Below are 25,823 nucleotides of genomic sequence, written 5' to 3' on the forward strand. Positions count from 1 at the left end.
GGACGGACACTGATCTTCGCTTCTACAAGGCTTGGTCAACTATTTGTTGAAGTCTTCCTTTATCAAGGGGTGATTTCTCCTGGCTTTCCTTTCCTTTACCTTTAAATAGATAGAGCCTCTTCTCTTATCAATTTCTTTTCGGTTAGCTACTTAGGATGAATCACACAGAGGCGATCTCAAACATAAGAATACAATATTTTTCAAGAGACAGAAGGCCTAAGAGAGATTGGGAACTTCTCTCTTATAAATCTTCTTTGCACGAGCTTCTGTAAACCCCGAAATAAACTCCAATTACATGTTTCAGCATTATGCAATTTCAAACTAAACACGTAAGGAAGTCATAATCTTCATAAGCAGACGTGTGAGTCTAGCTTTCAATTAGCAAAGAAAGAAGAAGGCAAAACAAGACTTTCTTCTTTCTTTGAAAGTGAGAAAATAAAAGCAATTGAATCAAAGCGGGGAGGCTTGAAAGGTCCTCGAGGCTCGTCAATGACTAGGCTTCAGGTCACGAAAGGAAGCGCATATTAGTGGGTGTCCACTTGACTCAATCATAGTCTCGTCTGGTACGCACTCGAAGCCTATGATTCACTAGATAAATTAAAAATGGTATGGTAGTGATCTCACTCCACGTATTGCACACTTTGTTCATCGAAACTTGGCAAAGCTAGGTTCAAGATAGAGAGGGAGAGCCCTTCCATTTCTTTGATACACACGACTTTTTCAAGATAGAGAGGGAGAGCCCTTCCATTTCTTTGATACACACGACTTTTTCATAGAGTTTGCTTCTACAGTTGCTTCAGCGACAACCACCTTGCGTCCCAACTTTCTCGACTTTCTTTTGGTGCCAAAGACTAATGACTAGTTAACTAAGAAGACAACTATTCTTCTGGATGAGAAGAGTGAGTCTTAGTCTAGGGGGAGAAGCCAATAAAAAGCTTTTTATGGGGACAGACCGAGGAAGGGCGAGCTAATGCATCTTTTTGCTACCTCTCAACCGCTTCAAGGGACTTCTCTTTTTTGGTTAATAACATATGTTGGGCTGACTAAGCCCACTAGCCTACAGGCCCCTCTTGGTCGGGTTAAGGCTCCACTTCATCTTAAGGTTAAGGGCTTAGTTGAACCCAATTTCTTCACTTGTAGTCTAGGGCTTTGCTTGGCATTGGGCTTCAATATAACTTGCTTTCCTGGTCTTGAATTTAACATCTACTCTCCTAATTCAATCTATAGGTTTTGGTTTAGGTTCAATCTTATGTTTAACTTAGGTTTCATTAATCAAGCTCTTATAAACCCCCAAAGATGAATCTATATGGGTCCGGCCAAAAATTCATTATAACCCTCTAAGAGGGTAAGGGTAGTGAGGCTTAGATTCAATAGAGTTCAATCTACATTAGGCTTTAATTAAGCCTACATCCATTTTAGTAGAAAATGATCTTTTATGAAGCCTAACTCACAGAGAGTTTCGTCACTTGGTATGAACTCATTTCTTCTATTCCTATGATTGTTTTTTAATGATAGGTTTTCTCCTTTAGGGTTAGGTTTCTATCTCGTGTTGTGCTAAGATCATTTCTCTTTTTAGGTCTTACCTTTTGTACTTATTATATTGCATACCCGGCAAGTCATTCATTATCCACACATGGCATACATCTTTCATATAGGATGATCTTAGAAAGTACCTAAGTGTTGGACATTTATATAATACAGGTAAACTAATCGGTCTAGGTTAAAAACCAAATGATTTTCTCAAACTAATATTGCAGATCGACATCGGGGGTGGCTGTGACGCTTCCTATTGAGTACAATACATAATTCAGACTTGAAGTCTGTTTACATATTATGAGAAAGACAATTCTAAAGAATGGGACTAAGCAAATAGGAAGCTTTGTGGTATAAAAATCCACTTTATATCATGACACTTTTTATAAGAATCTTCTATATCATGTCATAAAAGTAAATTCATAATCACTTGCAATATGTTCCATTGAAAATCATGAGAAAATAGTCAAATGCCTCCTTAATCTATTACCGAATTTTCAATACACACTTATACTTCACGGGGGTCTTATTACCCCCTATACATTTTTAAAATAGAATATATTGCCTCCTAAAAGGTCACACCCAGATTTGTGTTAGAAAGTGAATGCACTCGCCTGCCACGTCATATATATTATTTTTTTAATAAAAAAATTATTATTTCTGTCTTTATTCTATTTTCCTTTTATATTTTTTTTCTTCTCTTTCTTCTTTTCTTTTTCTCTCTTCTTTTCTTTTTCTTTTTTCTTGACATTTGTTTGATAAAAAAATTTCTGCTATTGAAGAGAAAATTTCAAGTTTTATTTATGATAGTTTTGAGCTTACAGTAATGAAATGTGCAGTTATGAAATTTCAAGTTTTATTATTGAAAGGTAAAGTTATAAATCTTTGATAATCTTTCGTTTTTTGCCATTGATTAATCTTTTTTCCACCATTTCCATCTTCCTTGAAAACATCAAAAGTTTATCAATCAACCCAACTCACTTCTTCCTTCCTACCATTAATATTATCAAGCCTTAAACTTTTGATATATTAAAAAAAACTCGAAGTTTTGAAGGAGTTGACGATATGTTTCATGTTTTCATCATCGATGACCGCAACAACAATTTTGAAAGGTAAAATCTGACGAGAATTTTATTCCTAACCGTGTCATCCACTATTTGATTGATACTCAAGTTATTTTCATGGATGAATTTGTCGAATTCTTCAAATTGAGGTAATGGATACATAACAATGGATCTTTTCATTTCTATTTTCAAAATCACATATGAGTTTCATTGACAACCCAAAATTCTTTCCGAACTTGAATTTAAATTATTAAACTAGGGCACCAAAAATCAAGATAAGAATTTTCTAACCCGTTTGACCATGTGGTTAGGCATGATGATTAACAATTTGAATAATATTAATAAAGAGTTGGTTTTCAAAAAAATTCCTAATTTCATGCACAAATTGAATAATCAAAATTCTAGAATCAAGAGGAATAATGAAATTCCATGGTGAATCCAAGCTTAGAGAAGGTGAGTGGTGGAGAGATTTGGTTTATGTTGTTGTGAAGAAGAAAGGAAATAAATAAGAAAAAAGAACAATTAAAAATACACATATTTATGAAAAGAAATTTTAAAAATAAAGTCTTATTATTTGTTTTGGTCCTCACTCTCTTTGAGAGAGTGAGATACACTCACTGTGCCACATAAGCGTTTAGGGAGTAAATCAGTTTTAAACAATTCAGGGGGTAATAGGACACTCGTGAAGTTGGAGGTGTGTAGTTGGAATTTCAGGTATAGTTTAGGGGGCTTTAGACCATTTTCTCAAAAATCATCAAAGACCATTTAAAGGTCACATAGAAAGAATGTTTACGATAAATTTAATTTTATTTGATGTGCTTGTCTTCCGAGCTGAAGATGCTCCAACAAAAGACAACTTTTTTATTTGCATTCCTAAAGAGGCCTTTCTTTTACCTTTTACCTGAGAAAGGTGGATCTGAAACATGTCCTGCATCACATTTAGTTGAAAAGAATTCCAAAAACTAAATGTGAAACAATTTTAGTACCAATGAAGTGTTCTTGGATAGAGGCAGTGGATTGGGAATCTAACACAGACATGATATGATAGCAGAGGTTGCTAGGAGTAAGGGTGGTCCAGGGGAGAGGTGAGGCACAAGGTACAGGAAATTAGGACAAGATAAAGGAAGCGCATGAGCTAAATGTTTAGAGGAATGATGACTTCATAAAAAGCGGTATTTTACATTTTCAGTAGAAAATGTCATTCCAGAACATTTCTACACATACAACAAAGATTAATATAGAGATTGAAGTTTGGGTGGTACCTTAGAGTTTAGCCACAACTGCTCATCGAATTCGCCATAGGGCACAACTGCAGCAACTTTGGATGTCAACTGATCAAATGTATACATTAACTTCTGGTTCAAAACCATTCATCTTCAAATCATCAGCACATATTGCTCTTACACCACATTCCCCTTCTATTAGCCTCTTCCATGTGGTTTCCACTCCACATCCAAGGGGAGTCACCATCCCTACACTTGAAGCAAAACCACCAACCAAAAAACTCAAGACTTTCCAACACCAACTATACTAAATTTCGAGCACAACATGCACCTGTTGATCCATATATCTGTGCAGAATCATCATACTACTTGTTTCAACATTCACAATTTTCACACAATCAAACCATAAATATAAAATGGCATTCTAAACATATGAGCTAGAGTTGATATTACTTTGAGGATATCCAAGGTTACAATATCCAAACACATAATGCTTATTCTGTCCTTCGGCTGTTCTGAACTTAGTACTTGACAAATTTGACACCACTGTATAATTCTGGTCTTACATTAAAACAACTAAACAGCCCAAAAAAAAAAAACTTCCTAAACCACATGGCAATCCTAATTCATCTACAAAGAATTTAAACTTTTACACACACACAGCGTCTCACACCATTGTATTTAACAATAGGTTATTTACTTTGTTTTCTAAGTTACTAAACTAGATTGATTACTTGTTGTTGCGGGTAATGCAACCCATAGTATTTGAAAAAGAAACATATACACCATTTTGTACAAAAACAACCAAAGATTCAAGGAACCCATTAAGTTAATTTGGATAGGTGAAATTAAACCCATTTACAAGTCAAAATGAAACGAAAAAGGAGAACCCCAAGATTAAGAATACAGCAACCCAACTACTAGATACAACAATTCTTAGCATAAGCAGAATTTAACCAGAAGATCATATCACTTTCGAAACCCAATTGGGATTAATCAGACAAAAATAGAAGGAGAAATAGAATTGAGGAGTAGGGTTTTATGATTTATCAGTAACAACAACTCTTCGAAGAGGAGGAACAGGAGGAGGGTCGAACGAACTGAAACGACGGAAGTGAAATCTGGTTGGAATGAATCCAAACCATTTTCTTCCCCTCATTGGCCATTGCTATACTCTCTACTACTTTCTGCTATCTCTCTCTCTCTCTCTGAGTTTATAGTTTTCAACTTTTTAGAAGATTTTTTATTTTTTTTGATTTCCCACCCGGTGTTCGGAGCTTACATCGGAGCTTCGATTAAATCTGGATTGCGCACTGCAAGGCCCTTTCGGGGTGGCGCTTCCAACAGGATTTTCTCTATAGCCATGGCTCGAATCCGATACATCTGACACCAGTGCACCACACAACCCATGTTGGTTTGAATTAGAAGATGTACACACAATAAATGAGTTTCTGGCTAAAATTAACGGTTATCTAGGAGCGGGTTTATTTTTTTTTGGTTATTTTGGCAAATTAAGCATGCAATGTTACCGTTACAAACTTCACACAAATTTCGAATAAGCTATTTCTTTCACTCATTGGAAGGTAAGTCGAGGATGATAAATAAAAATGGGTTAAACTCAAATAAAGTAATTAGTTAAGTTTATAATAAATATAGGTTAATAGCTATGTTTTTATATACATTAAAACAAATAGAGATGGTAATGGGGAGGTGTGGTGCGGGCCGGAGCGGGTTGAGCTTAATTCGTAAAACTTTTAATCTGCCCCGCATAAGTACTTTTTTTCGTTTTCAATCCGCCCCGCATAATTTTTTTAATATTTTTTTTTTCTAGTTAAGTTTGATACTAAAATAAAATTCATAAAAATAAATTCATTTTTTCATTAAGTTGTATTAGTTTAATAGATAATGACTTAAAAAAATATTTTTTAGAGGTCAAATTGAGAAACATGTAAGAAATTGTAATATTTTTTATTGAACCATTTTCATTTACTATCTTGAATATTTTAGTAGTTTTAAAGAAATTATCTTAATAAATAATGTTCTATTACTCTTATAACATGTAAAAAATTAAAATTAAGTTTGAACCCACATAAAATCACATATACCCGCAACCCGACCAGACCCGACCCGCATTAATTTTTTATAAAAAGAAAACACTTCAATCAGCCCCGCATTATTCCCGCCCCGCACCACCTTAAACCCGTCCCGCATCCGCCCACCCCATTGTCATCCCTACAAAAGTAAGTAGCCAAAAGTCACCGGAAATATATATTTGACTATACAATATAGTGTGTCAAAAGTCATAGAAAGTATACATTCACTACACAATATAGTTTACCTATAAATTAGCTATATATTGACCATACATTATGATACACTAAAAAAATTTGAATATAACTTACCTATATATGAAATATATACTGAGTATACATGAAGTATATACTAACTATACATGAAGTATACACTGACTATTCAATCTCGATTAACTCAAAATCACCTCTAAACAGTCCCAAATTTTAGATATGAAATCCTCTCAATTTTTGAATCTTTTGATATATAATTTACTCAAAATGATTTACATTTGCGGTACATGAAAAAAAAAAAAAGAGGAAGAAACTAGCTAGAAGAACAAACTGGGAGAAGAAAAAGACGAAGAACGGAAAGAAGAAACTGGATGAAGCATAAGACGACGACGAAAACAACCAAGGTGAAGAAGCAGTGGCGGAGCCAGAACTTCGACTAAGGGGTATCAAAATATAAAGAAGTAAAATCGCTTAAAAGTTAATGAGTGTCAATATGTAATATATATACCTAAAAAGTATTTTTACTCTAGCTATACAATGTAATTTTCCAACGAAAGAGTGTCAATTGACACCCTTCAACTATATGTGGCTTCGCCACTGTGAAGAAGAACATAGCCATTTTTTTGGTAATTGAATTGATCGAAGAGTCCTTTGATGTAATTATCCCTAATTTATTTAGGTATGATGGATATTTCGAATAATTATTTGGGTAGTTTTAAATATATACAGTAAAGTAATTAGTTTACAACATATATATGCATGCTTTTTTTAACATAAAAATAGCCAAAAATTATAGGAAGTATACCTTGACTATATAATATAGCTTGCTAAAAGTCATAGAAGGTATAAACTGACTATACAATATAGTTTACCCATAAATGAGCTATACATTATACATTATGATACTCTCAAAAAGGTAAAAATATAGTTTAAACTATACATGAAATATTCATTGAGTATACATGAAATATATACTAATTATTCAATCTCGATCAATTCAAAATCACCTCTAACCATTCCCAAATTTTAGATATGAAATTCTCTCGATATTTTGAATCTTTTGAATGTAATTCACTTGAAACAATTTCCGTTTCGGGAACGTCAATTTTATTTTTATTTTTTTTAAGAAAAAGAACGTAGAAGAAGAAAATACAAAAGGAGGAGGAGGATTCATTAATGGTGAAAGTGAAGGAAGAAGAAGTAATTAAGTCAATTTCAGTAATTTTAAAAATTGAATTAATTTTATTATAAAGCAAAGTGTCGAATGATCACTTTGCATAATTTATCCTAATTAATTTAGAGGGAAACTTACATAAATCTCTTATATTTGGATAATAATTATATCCTATCCCGAAAGTTTTCTCAAATACAAAAATTTCAAATTTTTGATTGCTCTCGAATACATTTCTTGATTATCCGATACGTTGCAAATGATACATTACTTAATGGGGGATGTATCGGAGAGGGGATAGGAATTTATCCAAGAGGGGATACTGTTGTATGAGGGGATAGAGATATATCCGAAAGGAAATTTTTGTATTTTTTTTAAATGATCAAAATTTTTAGAGATTTTAATATCTTAAATTGTGTATTTATATAATCTTTCTAATTCATATTATATATAGGCAAAATTGGATAAATACTTTACCTTTGATGAGCAATTTATGTAAGGAAATATCTTTAATAGGCCTACACTCAATATTGGGCCAGGAGTCGATTTACCGTAGAGGACTATAATGCATATGATCAAACTAATGCGACAAATTTTATCTCTTTTATGTTTTTCCTAATTTGGTATTAAGGAAAATGATGGTTCGAGATTCCGCTAATTGATTAATTCATTGACCAAACGATAATAATTAGTACTACAATATAATTGCTAACTTACAAGTAAAGATTTCGAAAGTGTGTGTAGGGAGAGGGGGGTGGGGGGGGGGGGGAGGTGTGCTTTTTGCTATAGCTACAAAAATAATTGGGAACCGGGGTATTCCCCTCCTGAGCCCAAATTTATCAGCACAGGAAAATATCTCAATTAGGGCTATTCAAAATCGAACTGAAACAGATAACTCAAATTGAAAAAAAGTTATTAGTTTATCAGTATTAGATTATTAGTTTAGCAGTTTTGATAATTGTTTTGAGTTTTTTTCTTATCGGGTTATCGGTTCTTAACGGTTTGAGGTTTTTTCTAAACGGGTTAACCGATAACCAAATAGTAAATTAAATAATTATATTTATACCATTTTGTATATAAAGTCTTTGACTTAGAGTTTGGTTTCCTATTTTTATTTCTGGTTGTCTTAGACACTTGGTTATTCTACAATGTAAAAATGTTTGTTTTTGAGCAAGAAGTAACTTGTGAACTCATGTGCATGGTTCATTTGATTTGTCACCTTGTTTCAAAGTGATTTTCAATATATATTTTTTGTGTCAAATCTTAACGGTTAAATCGATAACCGAACCGATAACAATTATATAAAAAACCGCTAAACCAATAACCGATAAGTCAATATCTTAATGGTTTGATAACGGTTTAGCATCTCTACAAACCGATAACCAATAAGCCAAACCGATAAACTTCAAAATCGAATCGAATCGAATCGAACCGACCGATACGCAACCCTAATCTCAATAGACCTAGGGTGGGGGGAAAGCTTCACTACAGGGCCTGGAGAAGAAATATGTGTGGGAAAGAGTCTACAACAAAATAAATTGAATAGATAGAGAAGTCTGGTACATCTGCTGATGTAACTCATAGTTGAATTGTACCTTCCTTAGTGTCAAATGTGATGTTATACCAGGTCGTTTAAATTAGACCTTTGTTTCGGTACAACAAGGAGGAGGAAGAGGTAGAACAAATGATTGTAAAAGAGAATCTTCAGTATGCGATAGTTTGGAAATCCCCCTATGGATGGATGTACGTAAATGTACCGTCGGTCAAAAACATTTCCAGCTAATGGTCATATGTATAATATATATATATATATATATATATATATATATATATATATATATATATAAAACCTGCAGAAAAATGCAAATGTTAGAATTGTGGTGAAGAAGGCAATAAAAGTTACGAATGTAACAAGAAAAGAGGAAAAATCTCAAAAATCGACAGAGTAGAAATTGATTCATATATATATATATATATATATATATATATTAGTGTATAACTGTGTATATATAATATATAACGATGTATAAACATATCTATATACACTTTTATACAATATTTTTATATTACAATAGTTCATCTTCCTCAACAAGTTGAATTTTTTCCCTTCAATTTTGACTTAGATCAAATCTCCTCTAGACAATCCTAAATTTTAGATATGAATTCCTTTTAATATTTTTCGTCTTTCGATATTTTATTCACCCGAAACGATTTACGTTTGCAGTATGAAATTTTAAACTTCGAGCATCAAACCTATTCATTGTCGGACATTAGCTCAAATCTTCTACTAAATGACTCAAATTTAAGATATGAGCTACTCGCAATATTTTTATTCTTTTGATATATTATTTATTTAAAATGATTTACGTTTGTCTTCGAGGGAGGATTTGGACTTCCGTTTAACTTGTTCATTTTATTACTTAAAAAAATGGTTGGTATTTCATTTTATTCTTTCGGTGTTTGATGGGAGAATAACATGTCGAATCGAAAAGAAATAATGATTTATGCATAGCAAATTCTTTTGCAAATAGAGGAAGATGATAGAGAAAAAACTGAAAAGGAGAAAGAGAAATCAAGGAGGGAAATAAGTTACATGACTATATTCTAGTAATAAAGCAATAGTAAAATTAACAAAAATGATCAAATGGTCATTTTGCTTAATTATCTCAAAATAATTTTCTTATTATATACCATGGAAAAATAAAAACGTAAAGAAGGGTTTGCGTACAATCGTGTATAATTTAACTATTTGGATCATAATGACAAAGACAATTAATCATTTTACTTGATTAATTTTTCTAAGAATTAACGAAAAGGAAGTGGTTTTTCTAACTTGATTAGTTTAAAATATAATCAAGTAAATAATAATATTTTATAAGCATTTTTTTTAAATAAGACAATTACATGAGTTCATTTCGAGTTACTTATGGACAATTTTCTTTGATCGACTCTCAATATGATGTGTACTATAGGGGGGAACAAAACCATTGCATGTGGATGCTTGGACACACAAAAAAAATCCAAATTGTATGAGAGGTACATTAAAAACATACCTTAATTATTTAAATAAATAAAAGAATAACAATTTAAACATTAAAATTGTGTGTTCACATAGAAGTGTTTTTATTTTTGGTATAGAAATGGGTATGAAGTGGGTATAGACTTGACCGTATACCAGACTCTTGGAGACTTTTAAAAAGTCTTCTTCTTGTTAATTACATTGTTTGACAAACTGCTTTGGAGTTCACATTGTAATTCTACAATAACGTGAGCAACGAAGAAACAAATTAAAGAAATCTTGGTGTGTTCGGTACGAAGAAAAATATATTTTTTTAAACTTAAGTAGTTTTATTTTTATAATTATGTTCGATAGGTAATTTTTAAAAAATATTTATTTATAATTTAGACAAATATATGTTTGAGTGTGGAAAGGATATCGTCAATGTAGAATGTCAGTAGTGTAACTTTTTTAATTCTCTACTTTAATTAAGAAAGTCATTTTTCTTATTTGTAAAGCTTATTTTCCTAAATAAAATATTTAACCTACCTAACATAGGAAAATTGAAACATATATTATGTCTGCATCGAACACACCCTTAGTTTCCTTGCGGCATAATTATCTTCTTGGTACGTACAATATTATAGATAGGGTCTCTGACTTTGTTGCTCGTGGTTTCTTGTACGTTTTCTTCTTCTTTAATCCAATTATTGGACTCGTTCTACATGAATCATGCCTCATAGTACTTTCATTGATTTTTCCATTTTATTTTAGTACATTAATTTACTATGATCCACGTTTAATTAGGATATTTCATACATATACACGCCGCTATGTATTTTATTTTTTTTGGTTATGTTTAGAAAAATTGTATGGAAGTATATTTATGGAGCATAAACAATTAATTAAGTAGAGCAATCTAGCTAACTAGGGAGGCCAAAAATTGACTCCCCCTACAAACACCTTCTCAATTGGACTTGTTGTATCAGGCTTACCTGTTGAATTACATTTTTTTATGTGATTTGCAAGCTATTGTATATGAGTGGATTTACTTGGTGTGCAATCAAAGGATAATTCATCGAGGTTCCATTAAAAATAAAATAAAAAGTCTAGCTCAGCCAGTTTTTTCTTGATTATCATGCATCCAGAATTCTATTAATTAAGGGCAAGTAAAACCTTCCGTCATGTATGTATAAACTAATAAATTCAGTAATTTAGTAGCTATTGACACTTATCCTACTCATATATATAGAAGTATAGGTAAACGTGTATATGTTGAGTTCTACGTACGTAGCTATATATATATATATATATATATTCGGGCAACCTATATATATATATATATATATATTCGGGCAACCCTCAATATGTGAGATAGTTTTAGGGATTGAGTTAGATCAAAATTAAAGTCCATTTCCTTATTAGGGCCCAAGAGGCACCAGACTTATTCGGTTATCGTCCCAATTCTTGATTTATCCGATATTGGACTCACATATCAGATTCTATATACAATGGACACCAACAACATGTTCAGTGTGATCTCACGGATAAAATTTTGGGAAGGTGATATATATATATCCAGATATATATCATCCATTTTGTATGAGATGGAGAGACTATTTCCGAATTCTATATACTATAGGACATGCATGTATATTGTAGTTGATAATTATATTGGGCAGCTTTTGGAAATCCAATTATTTTGTAAAAAATGTGTGGAACAGGAAATTCCATTCATCTGTCAACATAATTTGTTAGTTTTCTCCTACTACCTTTTTTTTTTTTTTTTGCTTTAAGAACCACATAGAGAAAGGGGGACCATTGTCAATATTGCAATATGCAATTGGGATTTTGAAGAATAATTCACTCAAACAAATAACAAGAAAACATCACAATGTATTAATTTAATGTGTATAGATATTACTTTAACTCGGTGTTTGTTTTCGACCTATATGGCTTCTTCGCTATTATATTGTATTTGGTTTACATATTTGTTTTTATTTATATGAATTACTTAAGCTGAAGATTTATCAGAAACAGTCTCTCTATCTTCAAAAGGTAGGAAACTAGGGATAATGTTGCATACAAATCACCTTCTCATACCTCACTTATGAAATTACACTGATTGAGTATGTTATTATATTTTAATTAGGTGTTTGGGAAACGGCAATTATCTGCTCATAGCATCACTATCAAATGCTTTTTTTGGGAGAGGTTAGGAGATATTTAATTAAAGCCACCCTTAGAACTACTATATACTATATGCATCATTGATCGATTAAATAGCTCTATAATTGACCAATTATTGGTGTCTTATATTATGCTCATGACAACACTTCTGAGTTGAAAGGGATTAACAACGTAATTATGTGTAGTTGCTTTTAAAACAATTATTTTAAAAAAAATAAAAACTATGTGTAGTTGCATGTTTTGGCATGAAGTCAGATATTATTGTTTATTTTTTAAAAAAAATAAAAAAATTTACATATTCAAACTAAACCAAAGTTATAAGTTATACTAATAGTTAACAATTTAAAGTATTTTAAATATCACGGTCTATTAAGATATATGGTTTAGTTTTATACTTTGTTTTATGTATAAGCTGGAAAGTAATTACAATAGCTGAGCTGTCAAAGTTAGTTAGTAGGATATGCTGAGCTGTCAGAGTTAGTTAGAAGTGTTGTCAGAGTTAGTTAGAAGTGTATCAACTGAACATTCTAGAAGTTGATTTCAAGCATCTAATTAGTTAGTGTTAGATATTTTTTCTCATCATGTATATAATGTTGAACAGTTAGCATGAATGAATTAATTTTCATTTCCCCAAATTACAGATTATATATTCCTCTCTGTTCTTATCCTTTAGTTTCAGTTTTGGCTCAAGTATTTATCAATGGGGAACTGTGATTCTCCTCAGTTCAACATGGTATCAGAGCCGTGAAGGTTCGATTACTTCTGTTTCCGCACTCAATAGTCTTCAGTTCTCAATTTTCATCTCAACTCTTCAGCTTCAATCTCCATTTTTTGTTTTTCTTCATTTCATCTCATTGTTTTTCAATTCATCACATAATGGATGAAAATCAAGCTCCAGAAGCCAACAATCCAGCACCAGTCCAGGCTGTTGTCGATTTGAACAGTGTTTTCTATATGCATCCATCTGAAAGTGCTGGATCTGCAATTATTCCAGTGATTTTTGATGGATCTGGCTATCGATCCTGGAGACGAGGTGTTCTTCGAGCACTATCTGTCAAAAACAAAACAGGTTTCATCAATGGCAAGGTTGATAAGCCGTCTCCAAATTCAGCACTCCTCACTCAATGGGAGAGATGTGCCGATATGGTCACTTCATGGATTCTAAACTCACTTTCAAAGGACATTGGGGATAGTCTTCAATATGTTAATAATGCTAGGGAACTCTGGGTGGAACTAGAGGATAGGTATGATCAGCCTAATGGTGCAAAATTGTATCAACTCCAACGTGAGATCAATGATCTTAGCCAAGGCAACCTCGATGTCACTGGATATTACACTCAACTCAAGAGGCTATGGGAGAAACTGAGCACTTTGGATACAAGTTGTCAGTGTACCTGTTTATGCATTTGTGGAGGAAAGGTGAAAATGCACAAGGCTGAACAAGACAGGAGGCTTATTCAGTTCCTCATGGGGTTAAATGAGGCTTTCACAATAGTGAGAGGAAGTATCCTGATGATGAATCCACTGCCTACTATGGCTCAGGCATTTTCTATTCTTGTCCAGGAAGAGAGGCAAAGAGAAGTCAAACCCTACAACAAATTCAACATGGAATCAACATCCCTTCATGTCAATGCTGCTAGCACTAGCACCAATTTCAGGACAAACTATGTCTCATCATATAAGAATGATGGAGGCAACAGACCTCCAAATAGATCCAACCTATTTTGTGACTATTGCAGAAAGCCTGGACACACTAGGAACAAGTGCTACAAACTTCATGGATTTCCCCCGGATTTCAAGTTTACCAAAGGGAAGAATGCAGGCACAACAGCTATTGCTCGTGGTTACCCTGAAGACACAATGAACAAAGAAAAAGGTCCTGTTGAGAGTGCTCAAGGATCTGTTTATAAGAGGCAAGGCCAACTTCTTACAAGGCAGCAGTTTGATCAGTTGATGCACCTTCTCCAACATGTTCAAATTCAAGAAGACAGTAATACTACAACAGGGATTGTGAATGACAACACAGGTGGAGCTGTGAACTTTGCAGGTATTCTAGCATGTTGTTCTTCAATTTCTGATATTGGTAATCTGTCATGTAAGTGTTTCAAACTATCTGTTGACTTTTGGATTATAGACTCAGGGGCCACACACCACATGACCTTCAACAAATCCTTACTTACAAATATAAGACACTTACCTTACCCATTCCTAATTACTCTACCTAATGGTTACAAGGTAAAGGTGACTGAGATTGGTGATGTATGCTTGAATCCATCACTGACTTTGTGGAAAGTATTGTTTGTGCCTAGTTTCAAGTTTAATTTAATATCAGTCCATTGTCTAGCTTCACATCTCAAAGGTGTTGTTAGTTTCAATAAATTTTCTTGTTTGATGCAGGGCCCTTCACTGAAGAGCCCTCTGGAGATTGGTAGAGCAAGGAATGGACTGTATTTCCTATACTCAAAATGCCACATTTCTTGTCCTGATCACACTTCTACTACTCTAAGAAATGCTACATCCATGCCTTCTTCTTCTTCTAGTTTAACTAGTCTTTCTGTTCATCCAATTTCTTCTTGTAAGAGTTCATGTAATCTTATGAATTTCAGTTCTGATGTAAGCACCTCACATGCACACACCAACACACCTGTAAGATCCATATGTTGTTCAAATTATAAAATTGTTTCTCATGTTCCTACTGCTGCATCTTATGCTTCTACTGGCAACAATCATTTCATAACATGCATATCTTATGGAAATAGTGTTGACCACTTATGGCATAATAGATTGGGACATGTGCCTTTTATAAAAATGAAGAGGATTTCCTCCATCCCAATAACTTTTTCGTCTAAACAACCCTTCATGTGTACTGTTTGTCCAATGGCCAGACAGACTAGACTCTCATTCCCAACAAAAACCATTGTCTCCAGCTCCAAACCTTTTGATCTCCTTCACATGGACTTATGGGGACCCTATCATGTTTCAACCCATGACAATTACAAATATTTTTTTACCATAGTTGATGACTTTAGCAGATCAACATGGACTCACCTTTTAAGTTGCAAAACTAACACACTTAGGGGTCGTTTGGTAGAGTGTATTAGGAAAAATAACGCATGCATTAGCACTGTGTATTACTAGTACCTTGTTTGGTACTCTTTTCCAACCTATGTATAACTAATGCTTGCATTTTTTATACACTCTATTGTGTATTAAAGTGTGTATTGCTAATACCATGGATTTCTAGGTATTAGCAATACAATGGTTTTAATGCATGCATTAGATTAACTAATGACAAAACTACCCTCTATTATTATTAATAATAATAATTATTATTATTATTTTTGTAAAAGAATGTGGGGGTATTTTTGTAAACAAATATTTTTTTAATAGTCTTTATACAAGGCTTGCTATTTCCAATACATCAAACCAAACAATGTATAAGAAATAATGCAAGCATAACTAATGCAAGCATTACTAATGCTTGCATTACTAATGCATGCATTACTAATACATCATATTCAGCATTATTCTTATACACTCTACCAAACGACCCCTTAATGTCATGAGCTCTTTTGTAACTCTTGTGGAAAACCAATTTAACACCACTGTCAAGTCAATTAGGACTGACAATGGGACAAAATTCACCAATAATGAGACAAATAAATACCTCCAAAACAAAGGAATAATACATCGAAAATCCTGCCCATACACACCACAACAAAATGGTGTGGTTGAAAGAAAACATAAACATCTCTTTGAAGTTGCCAGAGCCCTTTTATATTAGTCCAAACTTCCCACCAAGTATTGGGGAGAGTGTATTCTGACAGCAACCTACTTGATCAATAGACTCCCAAACTCAGTTCTTCATAATAAAACCCCCTTTGAGACATTATACAACACACACCCCACCTATTCTCATCTCAAATCCTTTGGATGCTTATGCTTTCCTACCCTAAAGACTCATAAAGCAAAATTTGACCCCAGATCCACACCTCACATCTTCATTGGATACCCTTTCAACAAAAAAGGTTACAAAGTCCTTGATATATGCACTAAGAAGATGCATGTTTCCAGGGATGTGGTTTTTTATGAAAATGTCTTTCCTTTTGCATCTTGTGATTCTGAGTCTCCTGAGTCTGATACAAGTTTTTCCACTATATTAAAGAAATTCACCTCTGCTTCAAATGCATTGAGCTCAACTAATAATTATAATAATATTTTTGACAATAGTGATGTTTTGGATGATAGCACCACCTCAAATGTCATCTTACCTGAACCTGCCTCACCACCTGCACCTGTCTCACCACCTGAAACACTACCAACTGATCAACCATCAAATGAACAATTATCAAGAACTCTCATTTTGCCAAAAACCACCACTCATCAAAACCAATTATCAAACACCAGAAAATCCAGCAGACCACATGTTGTTCCTGCTTATTTGAAAGAATATGACTACTCCCTACCTTCCTCAACACACCACTCTTCCCCTACAAATCATTATTCACTCACAAGTTTCAACTAAGATAGTCAACAGCTGGTTAGAAATGTTTTTCATGACATGGAACCAGTTTCATATGAAGATGCAGTGTCTGACCCTGCTTGGCAAGCAGCAATGACATTTGAATTTGAAGCCCTGTATGCCAATCACACTTGGGACTTAGTTAAACTTCCTGTGGGGAAGAAAGCAATAAGTTGTAGGTGGGTTTATAAAATCAAGCATAAAGTTGATGGGACAATAGAGCGATATAAGGCCAGATTGGTTGTGAAGGGATATACTCAACAGGCTGGTATTGACTATAATGAAACCTTCTCACTAGTGGTCAAAATGACCACTGTTAGGACACTGATCAGCTTAGCGGTAAAGAAAAGGTGGGCTATGTATCAGTTGGATGTAAATAATGCATTCCTTCATGGAGACTTATATGAGGAAGTGTACATGGACATACCTCCAGGTCTCATGGTGCAAGACACATGCTTGGTTTGTAAACTCAAAAAGTCTTTGTATGGTTTAAAACAAGCAAGTAGACAATGGTACGATAAGTTGGCTCAAGTATTGTGCTCAAGAGGCTATTCTCATTCAGACAGTGACTACTCTTTATTTTACAGAAAGATTGGTTCTTCTCTGGTTTTCGTTGTTGTTTATGTAGATGATGTGATCTTGACAGGCACTGATGAGCATGAAATCACTTCCTTGAAGGCATTCCTTTACGATGAATTCAAGATAAAGGACCTGGGAAGACTTCAGTACTTCCTAGGATTGGAGATACTTTACAAAGATACATGAGTTTTAATTTCTCAAAGAAAATTCACCACAGATTTGTTGCAGGAGTTTGATTGTTCAGACTGTAAACCAGCTATGTCCCCCCTAGAATCCACAGTCAAGCTCAAGGCTAATGAGGGTGCTCTACTGAAAGACCCTACACATTACAGAAAGCTGGTAGGTAAGCTGAATTTTTTAACCAATACAAGGATATATATCGCCTTCAGTGTCCAACATCTTAGTCAATTTCTCCAATCTCCTAAAGAACCACACCTCAAAGCTGCATATCATGTGTTGAGATACCTTAAGGCTGATCCTTGCCTGGGAATTTTCCTATCTAACAGTACAGATTGTAGCGTTACTGCATATTGCGATTCAGACTGGGCTTCGTGTCCTGATTCTAGAAAGTCAGTTAGTGGTTACATTGTCTTGATGGGTGATAGTCCCATCAGTTGGAAGTCCAAGAAATAAACAACCATCTCATTGTCCTCAGCAGAAGCAGAGTACATGGCTGTTAGAAAGGTAGTGGGAGAACTGGTGTGGCTGGAGAGACTGTTGACTGAATTACACTAACCATGTAACTTGCTTGTGTCTGTTTTCTGTGATAGTCAGGCAGTTGTTCATATAGCAAGAAACCCTGTGTTCCATGAGAGGACAAAACATATAGAGGTGGATTGCCATTTTGTCAGAGAAAAGCTACAAGAAGGCCTCATTGTACTTCACCACATACCAACTGGAGATCAACTAGCTGATGTTCTGACAAAACCTTTACCTAGTGCTCAACACTCTATTTTACTGCACAAGCTGGCTGTGAGTTACTCACCTCCAACTTGAGGAGGGGTATTAAGATATATGGTTTAGTTTTATACTTTGTTTTATGTATAAGCAGGAAAGTAATTACAATAGCTGAGCTGTCAAAGTTAGTTAGTAGGATATGCTGAGCTGTCAGAGTTAGTTAAGTGTTGTCAGAGTTAGTTAGAAGTGTATCAACTGAACATTCTAGAAGTTGATTTCAAGCATCTAATTAGTTAGTGTTAGATATTTTTTCTCATCATGTATATAATGTTGAACAGTTAGCATGAATGAATTAATTTTCATTTCCCCAAATTACAGATTATATATTCCTCTCTGTTCTTATCCTTTAGTTTCAGTTTTTGCTCAAGTATTCATCAATGGGGAACTGTGATTCTCCTCAGTTCAACAGTCAAAGGAAAACATTTTTTTTTTACTCTTCAACTATATAGCATGATTAAATTTCTCTCCTTTGAACGGACCTTTATTTAGCATAGAAAAAAGATCAAGGATATATATGATAGGAGTGTGTTGTCATTGCCACAAGAAAAAAGAAGTAACGTATACTACAAGTGGATGTAATGGGTAATAGTCAGAGTCGCTTTTAGTAGGGTCTTAAATTTAATTATCGTCGCTAATGATAGGTTTGTATTAAAAGCAATCACAATATATCTTAGTTTTTAAATTTTGAATTTAATATCTCTAGATAAAAAAAATATTTTATCCTTAAAGAGAGATTTTCTCATATAAATCCAAATAAATCAAACTTCAAACAATATCGTAAACTATTAACCCAAAAAAATGGATATTAGTGGGATAGGGGAGGAGGAGGTTTCTTAAGGATTTTGACAAATTTAAGGATCCATTTGGCCATAAAAGTTAGAATTTGTGGCTGAAATAATGTGCCTCTACGATTGTATGAGAAGCCTATTTTTGAAGAGTGGTGCTAAGGTTATCCAAAACATTTTTGTATGCCCAATTCTATTGATGTAATAAGAACAAACTCATACCAATTGCCAACTATTATTTAAGTTAGGGAAAAATGTTTGAAATATATATGAACTTTAACCAAAATTGTTGTAACAATCTCAAATTTTGGGCAGGACCTATTACCCTCTACACTATTTAATAATGTATTTTAAAGATATATAAGTGTCCAGCTGAACAAGTTAATATTTATAATGATGCAATATTTATGATGTTCACGTGGGCACCTATATATACACTATTAATTAGTGCAGGTGATAATAGGTCCTGCCTAAAGTTTGGGATTGTTATAGTAATTTCGATCAAAATTTGAATATATTTCGAACCCTTTTCTTAAATTACTAGTCGTTGAAAATATCTAATGGATCGGGTTCATTCATAAGGGATATTAATTGGGATTTTAGACCATTAACTTGTCCTTCTTTTTGGTGTACAAATTCATCATTATGGATGTATATAAGATAATAGATGATTTTCTACATTAATTAACAATTTATATATATATATATATATATATATATATATATAATAAAGCTTTGCATGGTCTCCTAAATGATATCTAGACCTAAATATATAATATCTAGGCGGTAAACAAAGGAAATTCATATACTTTGTAAAGATCATTCCCAACGATCAATGACATAAGTCTCAGTTACTACAGATCCACCTCCGTTAGGGAAAAACTCATAAATCTCCTAACTAATATTTACCGATTTGAATGCTATTCTAGTATTTGGGTATATATGCAATCAATGAACAATTTTTTTTAACAACCACATAAATAATATAGAAAACATATGTTTAAGTCATACTCGATATGTTCTTCTTGCCACTTTTTGAACCACCTGTGTTTTCTTTTACCCCATACATTTCTCACTTAGAAAGTAGCATTATAGGTAAATTTACTTTAAAGTTTGATGAACTTGTAATTAAATGAAAGATAATATATTTAAGTGAAATTATTTGCGCTCTGCATGGGCTATAAAAATAATTAATAAATTTTATTTGTTAAATGTATGGTTTCTGATTTCCATAAAATACTGTATGTATACTATTTATATTCAGATTAACGTAGGATATATAAAACAATATTGATATTTGCAAAGGAGTGAATCAAAGCAAGCATAAGTGGCGTAGTAGTGGAGTGGAATCTAAATCCTCTTTTACCCATAAAGGAGTCCAAATTAAAAATTAAAGTAAATACAAGATCTCCCACCATAATAAATAAAAAATAAAATAAATGGTGGACATGAAAGGAGAAAAAATAAACATTCGGAATAATATATTTTTTCGAGATACAGAAAGGTGAATATTCGAATCTTAAAAAGGGAAAAAGACGAAAAAGGAAGCAAAAAAGGCACCTTTTTAGCGGATAAGCATAGGCAGAGCTAAGTGAAAGTTCGTGTGTTCGAACAAACTCAATAGCTTTTTTATAAATAAAATATTTATATTAAAAAATTAAATAAACATATATGTATATTAACCTGTAACTCCCACAAAATTGATTGATGACTAAGTGAAAAAAAGTGGCCATAAAAATACATTCCAGTTTCCATACTAATATTACGAATTCGAATCCATTATCAACAAAAGTTTCTCTATTTTCCTTTCTGAGTTTTTGTCGCGTGAATGTACGGACAGGGAATCGGCCGTGGCGAATTGGACTCGTATTATTAACGATCTAAAATGAAAGAGCATATTCCTTCGAATGTTCTCTTTTTTTTCTTATTTATATATATGTTGTGGACTACATAATTGCCCTTTTTATTTTATAATATAATAATGGAGTAGTAAAATATTATTATTACTTTACTACTTAATATAAAATGAAGAATCGTGCAGCTCTGCTTTTGGTTTATATGTAACTGTTGCCGTTCAGTGGGTCCTAGTTGTTGACTTGTTATTTTCATAAAAAAGAAGGCTCAATCCATCGATCACCAACTTTTTACTTAAAACATTTTAATTGAGCTTTGTTCATTTTAGACATCTTATGATATATCCCACTATATTATTTTGACATGTTTTAACAATTAACAAAAGTTAAAAAATGTGTGTTATCTACTCGCGGATGACATGACTTGATGACAAATTAAGAGAAGACATGTGTCAATTTGATTAAAAAAATAAAATTTAATTATAAGAAGAAGAAAGAAAAATCATTTAAACTTATATTTTAAAAATATTTCAATAAGAAAAGACTTCATTTTCTAAGAAATCATTTCAATGACTCATATCTAAAAGAAGATCGCGGGAAATTGGAGTTTCGCCGAAAAAATTGAGGAGATTTAGATTCAATTTTTTTTTCAATGACGTCTCATATTTTCTTTTATAACTAATAATTCTAATTCTAAATAAAATATGTTTTGGCGGAAGAGAGGGAGAGAGAGAGAAAGATAGTAACAAAAATGGTGGATCTCCATCTTTTCCGGTGAGATAGTGATGTTATTTTTTAGATTTGATTTTTCTTTTAAGAAATAGCTTTTGTAAGTTATTTCAATCAGTTTATATTATGATTCTTTTTTAATCTCTTTCAATGAGAATATGATTCTTTTTGTTTTACTCAAAATCAGTACATAATGGTGGTGAAAGGTGAAGGAGAAAGAGGGAAGAAGATGAAGAGAAAAAATATTATTTTTCACAAAAAAAATGCTTTCTATGCATTTAAAATCAATGCAACACACACACTTTGTCAATTCAGTAAAAAGTGTCAAAATGACACAGCGGGACATGACATAAGGTGTCTAAAATGAACAAAGCTTAATTAAGGTGTCTACATGAAAGTTGGTGCCAACTTTAGAGGGTCACCGATGGGTTCAACCCAAAAAGAATAATGGACTAGTATTATATTTAGTCATAATTTAGTTACGAAGATATGAAGGTCGAGGATTAACGTATAATGTAATTAGGTGGTCGAAATTTATTTAGTTTTTTATTTGTCAGTAGTATTATTAGTAATTCTTCTTCTACTATTGTATTTTTTGATTTTATTATTACATATTGTTTTCTTTATTTTGTTTTTTATACTATTTGCGGCTGCTATTATTTTTTTCTTCATTGTTTTCTATGTGTTTTACTGAAATCGAAAGTACAATGGAAACAACTTCTCTACCTTCACTAGTTGCATTCACATAGACATCACCTCCATTTATGGGATCATGTGGATATATGGTTGTTGTATACTACTCATCATCTCAATTTATTTTGTGTATTTTAATTGGAATAAAAACTTTTTATTTTATTTTTTCTTAAAATAGAACATATCTTAACATTTATATGAATGTATTACTTTTAAAATTTATAAGCTTAAATATGTCATTATATTTGTAAGTTAATAAAAAATTATCATTAGATATAAGTATTATTTTTCAATCTCTCTAACATAGAGGAAGAAAAGCACAATTATATTCAACAATTGGAATGAAATAAACTAGTTTTCTATTTTATTTTGTTTCCCTTTTTGTAAGGGTTTATAAGGTTCGAAATGAATCAAAATAAGAATTTATCTAGAAAGGTCAATTATTGTTGCTCGGAATTAGTCAATATATTGTCATGTCCCTTTTTGAAACTAATTAATTCCTCTTATATATGGTTACGATTATGACAGTCAACAAATTGCATATTTTTATAACATGTAAAAGAAATAAAAAGTGTTTTAAATCATAAAATATTTGAAGTTTTAGTTATCTTTTTTAAGTTTGAAATCTTAAAGCATTACAAGACGAATTAGTGGAAGAGTACTCAATTTAATAAATATTAACGAATATCACTCAAAAGATTATTTAACGGTTGTTGTTAGTTTTAGAGTTAAAAAGGGATTTCATTTTTCTTAAGAATAGGCGTGTGATGAGAATATATTAAGACATCATTAATTAAGACAATGAAGATTGAAGTAGAAAACAATAATTTGTAAAATAAGTAACTTCTTAAGTTTAAAGCGTCAATTTTTAAAACAAATTTAGTTAGTTGAAATTGCTAATATTTGAACCAAAGGAAACAATGATCGGCCACATGTTCGTAATAATGTTGTTGAAAATATGAATACTGAAAGTTAAAGATATGATTTTTTCCTAAGAAAAATAATAATTGAAGTTTTGCTGGTGAATGTTATTGTTTCATTTGGTATATTTTTAAATAAAATTTCAACTTTGAATTTTTTATTTCAGGTTGAAACTAAAAATGATAAACAAATTACAAGATAAATAATGATTGACAAATAATATTTCATTAATAACTTTTATCACCATCAATCTATCTTTTAACATATTATAACATGTTAACATTTTAATAGATCATATATCTCTATTACTTTTTTAGTTTTTTATTTACCCTTCTCTAAGAACTCTCACCATATTTGCTCACTGACTTGAATTCACAACCTTCGAATTGGAAGTAACGGATGTTTACCATTCAAGCAACTATCTCTTGCTTCCACGATTCTTTTATAAATAAATATTTGTAATTAAATATTTTCACAAGCTTTAAAATTCACATAATTAATTTTACAAAGACTCACCAATCCAAAAATTCAACAACAACACTAACTAACTATTCTTTAATATAATCTTTTCACCGGATATAAATAATATGTTCACTTTGAGCATGAGTATTTTTGACAAACTTTAAAATGATGAATTTTGTTTTACAAAATCTAAACTTATGACATCAGGTTTTTCATTACTGTTATTTTTTTGAAATCCCTTCTTCTTCTTTTTTTGGAAATTTTGAAATAAATTTTTATGCAAATTTCATTATCAAAATACTAATTTTAAATTAAATTCTTAAATTTTATGTTCAAATACCTAATTTAAACTCTCGTGCAAATATAATCTTAGTAAGATAAATAGGAGTATGATTGAGGTAGGGTGACAATTGGAACTAGGGGGTGGCCTAGCTACATATAAATGACGGTAGTTAATTGAACAACATTATTAAAAAAAAAAAATTAAAAAATATATATATATCAAAATATATATTTAATTTAAAAAATTTATGATTTTGCCCAACGATAAACAGAGAGTCGGCATTGGACATGGGACAGTAGCCCTTTTGTCTGCAACTTGAGAAGCGAAAGAGGGCCTTCCCGTCTCCATCGATAAACGGCGGCCGCTAATGTGCTTGCCTCGTCATGCATGAATCGGACCATTTCAATTACACTATTACTACTATTTTATTTTGTTTTTATATTGAAATATTTTTAAAAAAAACTTCAAAATAATTTGCATTCGTTACAATTTCTGTCACAGTCTCTATCATTCGAGTGATCACTTTATGCGTATTGAATAAATTCTTCAATGTGTAATAACCTGCAAATTGCCCAAAAAATATAAATCGTATTAGACAATTCGTATGCGACTGACTCGACTCATAAAAATATAATAATAATAAACCCTAAGGTACTTTCACTATTCCTTTCGTATTTACTATAGTAATTTCTCAAAATTGATTTGATTTTGATTTTTAATAAATATTAATCACAAATTTCAAACGAAACCAACTATATATATAAAAGTATTTATTCAAAATTACAGTACTAAGTAGTACACATATATTTTCATATAATTTTTTTACAATACATTCTTAATATTTTGTACTCTTTAGTTTTTGGTTTAGTTCTTTATTACAATACTACAATCTTTCTCTTATGTTAAAGCGGATTCACCGCTCATATATAGCTAAGAATAATCATTTTATTGTAATTATATAATATATTTTTTTGATAAAAAATATTTAATTACCTTAATTCCTTTTAACTCCTACCTGCCTACAATCTAATTTCTATTAATGATGTTTTATATCTGAGTTTAGAAAAGGCGGAATGACATGTGAGACCCTTGTATTTGGTTCAATTTGTAAGTTGGACCCTCTTACTTATCAATTTGTCAACTGAACTCCTAAACTCATCATAACACAATATTTTAAACCCCTTTGACCATTGACCGAACTTATGTGGCATTGATAATGCTGAGTTGGAAATTTACGTAATAACACGTGTTTGACAGCGAGTGAATAAGATATTTTACATTAAAAATATCTAAATAAAAATAATAATTATCAATTTAAAAATAAATAAAAATCCATCTTCCTCAACCATCCCTCTCCCACCCCCCAGCCCTCTTTCCTCCGTCCCCAGCCCCCTTTCTCTCTTCTTCTTCTTGGAATTTCATCCACCACACTCACTCTCCTCCTCTTCATTCTCTCCTTCATCCACTTTCTTCTCAACCCACACTTCTTTTTCATTACAAATCAGCCGCCCACCCTAGTCTAAAAGTCTTTTAAGGGTCATTTGGTGTGATGGATAG

General features: G+C 32.2%; 3 protein-coding genes across 3 annotated transcripts in view; 2 read left to right on the forward strand and 1 right to left on the reverse strand.

Moving 5' to 3' along the window:
* The window catches only part of LOC125839802 (protein disulfide isomerase-like 2-3), a 367,278-nt gene that overhangs the window by 178,537 nt on the left and 162,918 nt on the right, over nt 1-25,823 (forward strand). The window lies entirely within an intron of this gene.
* The window catches only part of LOC125839797 (glucan endo-1,3-beta-glucosidase 12), a 282,415-nt gene that overhangs the window by 3,182 nt on the left and 253,410 nt on the right, over nt 1-25,823 (reverse strand). The gene's annotated exons all lie outside the window — the stretch shown is intronic.
* LOC125839700 (uncharacterized) lies at nt 13,359-17,007 on the forward strand. The gene is made up of 4 exons (XM_049518689.1): nt 13,359-14,529; nt 14,617-14,774; nt 14,880-15,095; nt 16,441-17,007. The coding sequence occupies exons 1-4, from the start codon at nt 13,359-13,361 to the stop codon at nt 17,005-17,007; spliced, it is 2,112 nt and encodes a 703-aa protein (XP_049374646.1).

This window comes from Solanum verrucosum, unplaced genomic scaffold (assembly GCF_900185275.1).
Source record: "Solanum verrucosum unplaced genomic scaffold, falcon-dt-bn FXZP01000175.1, whole genome shotgun sequence".
Taxonomy (NCBI): Eukaryota; Viridiplantae; Streptophyta; class Magnoliopsida; order Solanales; family Solanaceae; genus Solanum; species Solanum verrucosum.